The sequence below is a fragment of the Mus caroli genome, chromosome 8 (assembly GCF_900094665.2).
Source record: "Mus caroli chromosome 8, CAROLI_EIJ_v1.1, whole genome shotgun sequence".
Lineage (NCBI taxonomy): Eukaryota > Metazoa > Chordata > Mammalia > Rodentia > Muridae > Mus > Mus caroli.
Genome location: NC_034577.1, coordinates 34,621,294 through 34,626,381, shown reverse-complemented (window position 1 = coordinate 34,626,381; position 5,088 = coordinate 34,621,294). Strand labels below are relative to the sequence as shown.

Genomic DNA, 5,088 nt, shown 5'->3' with positions numbered 1-5,088 from the left:
TACTCCTCAAATTATCTCACAAAATAATAAGTGGTGTCTTCAGCAATAAGACCTTACCATTAGGATGTGGAGAGTAACCAATAGATTCGACAATACCAGCCTGTGATATTTTGAGGGCTCTATGGAATTCCCTCTGGCCAATGACTCAATAAGATATAATCCATAAAAGTTTTTAATTAGAAAAGTAAGAAGTTCCCTAAATTTCTTCAGATTATGAAAAGTGGGAATATGGTAGTTCTCATATTTATTGAATGATAAATGTGTATTATCCTGGCCTATTATAGATTGCTGGGATCTTCTATCAGTGGTTTATAATACACATTAGGATCTCTCACACCAGGATGCTATGTGGGGTAAATTTCATTAAATCTTAAAGATGATTTTGACAACTCATTAGATTTTTCTATTATGTGTTGGTTGAAGTTGAAGAAGTGAAGCTGTTGACAAGGGGCTGCCACTCTCTCATAGGATGGATGGGCTTAGCCTCTTTTCTCATTGGATGGTTTAGCCTCTTCTTTCTTGTCTTATGATTTAGTCTCTTATTCCTCATCTGGTGGTTTAATCCTTTTGTTCTTTATCTAGGGGTAATCCCCTTCATCTGGTGGTTTAACTGTCTCCTCTGGGGGTTCAACCACTTCATCTGGTGGTTTAACTGTCTCTTCTGGTGGTTGAGTTACTGCTGCTGTTACTGGTTGAGTTGGTGATTTTTTAGTGGCCCCAGACAAGCAAAACAATACAAATAAAACTACAGCCACACAAATAATAGGTAATAACCAAACTATGACGTTAGATTTTTTGGAGACATCCTTCTTGTTCACACCTTCATCTTCATCGACTTCATTTCCAGGAGTACCACTGTCAATACTTCCTCCGGTGCCAGTTTCCTGGCAGTTTGGTGGGCTCCAGCCAACATCACAATGGCAGTGCTGCTTATTATTGCAGACTCCTTTCATGTTGCAGGTCTCTCGTGTACAATCACTTACCCAACTTGGCTTATTAACACACTTTCTGGCAATGCACACATGCTGTGGACCACAGTTTGTGCCATCTTTTATGTCACCGAGGTCAGCAATTTTCATCCCCAAATGGTAGTCAGTACTCCAGCAGGAAACACTATTGAAATGAGTCCAGTGAACAGTATAATGATTCTGTAGGGTAGGAAGTGTTCCCACTTGGTCACATTGAATCCTCCCACAGAGGATGTCTGAGATCTCACATCTCACATACTCGTTGTCTATGAATCCACAGTTACCAAAACGATCACCACGAGTATTGAGTTCCTTGTAGCAGCTGTCTGATGCTTTCATGGCAAGCTGGCCAAAAAGTCTCTGACAGTGTTCATTGTGGCTGTTACATCTTTTTTCATAGCAGTAGCCATCACCAGGGCAAGAGGTCCCATCCTGTACAAACAAATCTTCAGGGCACTCATGTGAGGTTCCATTGCACCATTCTGGAAGGTCACATTCATTCTCCTGAGCTCTACACAGAGTGCCAGATGGCTGGATTTGGCATTTGTGGTTACAACATAGTCCGGTATCACATTTAGCTCTAGACCTCAGAATACAGCTAGGCATACAACAGCGATTCCGTCTACAGTTTTCAGAGGTTCCACAGTCACACTGCTCACCTTCTTCAACTATACCATTCCCACAGACCTTCACTTGGAAAATATCAGAAGGTCTGGGCTCTCTATGTATGCAGCTCTTTTTGATCATGTGTGCCCACAAGACTTCATAACTACAGTTGCTGAGTTTTCCGGAACTATCCATTGTAGCAGACATCAAACATGGTTCTTCTCCACAAGTACAAAGTCTCCCATCATGTGGCATGCCCAAATTGTGACCTATCTCATGTGCCACAATATGTCCAATGGTAAGGAAATCATCTTCAACGATACTATCAATTCCACAACCAAATGTCTTATTACATACAGTTCCTACATAGGCTATGCCAAAATAGTTACTAAAAGTATAATTCACAAAGAGATGTGCAATATCATATGGTATCTGAGAATTAAGGTTTGTTCCCTTCCACGTACAAAATGCTGGCAAAAGAGCATATATATCTTGCACTGGTATGGGATTTCCATTAGTCCAGATAGTAAGTCCAAGTAAAACCACATTAATATCCACTGAAAGTAAGAGGTGATTTATTCCATGCATAATGTTTAATACATCTCTTATCACAAGAGAAGTATTTCTTTTTCGATAAAGGTATTGTTCATGGTCTATAACCAATGCCAGTTTAATATACAATCCATGAGACCACCATGACCCATAGACGCTTTGCATTCGAGCGGACTTACCATTTTCTTGAAGTCTCACTTGCCCTGCTATTTCTTCATCTGTTAATCCACATCTCATGGGGCGTAATTGAGTTTTCTCACTGTCTATCTTGTAAAGCAGATGTTCAAATGTGGAAGAGGGGCTCTTGGGCTTAATTTCATAAGCTGTATCATTTATCTGGAATATTCCTTGAAAGCCCCCAAAACAGGTGGTAAGAGCAGCCATGGATTCTAGATCTCCATCCACAAAACCAAGATAATAACAGTCATTTTGGACAAAAGGTCTGTCCTCAAAGAGGACACCTTGGTCATTGTATGTGAACACAGGGAGCTGTCTGGATTCCAAAAAATTCTTGGATTTCATGGAGATAATGTGTCTCTGGCCTCCAAAGTGCAGGCTATAGGACATCCAGCCTGCAAGACCCATGTCTTTACTAGAGACAGTTACCCTCAAGGGTTTCACTGTCTCTGGAGGGCCTTTGTATTCAGCACACCAAGTCAGGGGCCATACAGAAGAAAAGAGCAGCATCCTCAACCATGCCTGAAGGAGAGTGATCCTTGCATGAACCAGAGCCTCACTCATAGCCACCATGTCCTACCAGAGAGAGCAACCGAAGGAGGATAGGATGTGGTCCTGTTGCCCATGTACTTCCTTTGTCTTAATCCCATGCAGCACTGACCCTTAATAGTCTGTCTTCTGGAAAAGTGGATCCATCAGGGCAGGAGGACTTTAAGAAATAGGAAAAAGAGGCAAAGATAAGAGTAGCTTCATTATGAGTTGACTAATGTAGAAAACTTTGTGTAAATATGCCTTACCATTTGGACCAAGACATGACTTCCTATTGTGCCTTTAATTTTGGTGCGGTACAATCATACTCTATGTGTTCAAAAGAATCACAGATTGACAATGTCAGATCTTGATAAAAGACACACAGATTCACTGTATCATTTCCTAATTATATACACTTGAGATAACATTTACATTAACACTTAAATTGAAATTATATTAGCACAAATGTGAGAAAGCCACTTACTTTTTTCAAGAAAATTTTGATTTATAGAGTCAACCAAAGAATACAAATTTTTCATTTTTACTGATAAATTATACATATTTCTTACCAAACTTGTATAAAATAAAGTGCATGGTCCTTAACATGTGTTTTCTTTCTTCCTTTCTTTTCTTTTTTAAATTTATTTTTATTTAGTAAATATATATGAGTGCTATATCTGCATGTGTACCTGCATGCCAGAAGAAGGCATCAGACCCCATTACAGATGGTTGTGAACCACCATGTGGTTGCTGGGAATTGAATTCAGGACCTCTGGAAGAGCAGGCAATGCTCTCATCCACTGAACCATCTCTCCAGCCCCTAACATGCACTTTTATGTAATAACTGCTTGTTCCTTCTTACCCCAGTTCTGTCAAATTGCAGAGTCAAAGGATTGGAATCTTCTGTAATGGGTATCTTCATGTGATAAATTAATAAACAATGGTATAGTCAAATTAGGTGTGCTGTTTTGCTGGATGTTCCCCAAACGCATTTATATTGGATATACTTATAAAAAAGAGTATATTTTTATTGAAAATAGACTGTATCCTCATATAATATAACCCCAATTATACCCCTCCCTAGCATAACTGTCATCTGAGAGGCTTTATCAAACAGCTAATGGAAACAGAAGCAGAGACCCACAACCAAGCAGGCAGAGCTCAGGGCATCTTGTGGAAGAGTGGGGAGAATATTGAAGGAGCCACTATGCCCATAGGGGCGCACTGAGACTGAGCCACCAATCAGAGAGTGTGCATGAGATGGACCTGGGCCCCCTACTCATATGAAACAGATGTGCAGCTTGGTCTTCATGTGGAACCCCTTACAGCAGGAGCAGGAGCAGGACAGGGGCTGTCTTTGACTCTGTTGCCTGCCTTTGGATGCCTTTCCCAAAATTGGGCAGCCTTGTCTAGCTTCAATATGAAAGGATGCACCTAGTCCTACTGCAACTTGATATGCAAAGGCAGGTTGATATCTTCAGGAGGAGAATATCCTCAGATATTCTCTGAGGAGAAAGGGAGATGAGATGGAGGGGTAGGGGAGGATGAGAGGAGGGAGAGGAATCTGTGACTGGGATATAAAGTAAATTAATTAATGAATGAAAAAAAGAGGAAGAGACTGGAATGAGAAGAGGGAGGGAAGCTGTGGTCAGGATATAAGCAAATTAATTAATAAAAATAAAGAAGAAAAGATAAACAAAGGTAAAAATTGCTAAAGATCAATTTCGAAGTAGATACTGATAAATTTTAAAAATGCCTGCACCCATTTCGCATAAAAATACAAATATTGAAAAATTTGCCTCAACAATGTTGAATCTGGCGGCAGCAGAGTTCCTGGTGCCTGGCCTGCAATAACAACTAGTTTTTTTTATTTATTATGAAAACATGTTAATTTACATAAAATGTAGATAGTACAATACACACTTGAGAAATACAAATGTATTGAGAAATACAATTGTATTGAGAAATACAATATGGGCCTTAGGGGTCAGTGTAGGTGACTGAAACAATGACCTTAGCAATAATCTGCACTGCCTGTAGATTAGTGAGGGAAAGATGTAGTCAAGCCTCTGTCACCACTGATTGAGAACTGCACATATTAACTGCCCATTTTTATTGACAACTGACAGCATCTACAAGATCCATGAGATCATTCAAGTGACAATATTAAGAACTGTTGGTCTCTCTTCAAAGTGATGGCCAGGGCTCATCACTAAAGACATCTATACAGTTTGGTTTTTTTGTTTGTTTGTTT

General features: G+C 39.8%; 1 protein-coding gene across 3 annotated transcripts in view; it reads right to left on the bottom strand.

Moving 5' to 3' along the window:
* Nucleotides 1-227: 227 nt before the first annotated feature.
* The window catches only part of LOC110300001 (disintegrin and metalloproteinase domain-containing protein 24), a 12,241-nt gene continuing 7,380 nt past the window's right edge, over nucleotides 228-5,088 (bottom strand). For all 3 annotated transcript variants that reach the window (XM_021170024.1, XM_021170023.1, XM_029480294.1), the window contains exon 2: nucleotides 228-3,012. In XM_021170024.1, the coding sequence (XP_021025683.1) occupies nucleotides 579-2,876 (2,298 nt within the window). In that variant the 5' untranslated portion in view covers nucleotides 2,877-3,012 and the 3' untranslated portion in view covers nucleotides 228-578. The remainder of the gene's footprint in view (nucleotides 3,013-5,088) is intronic.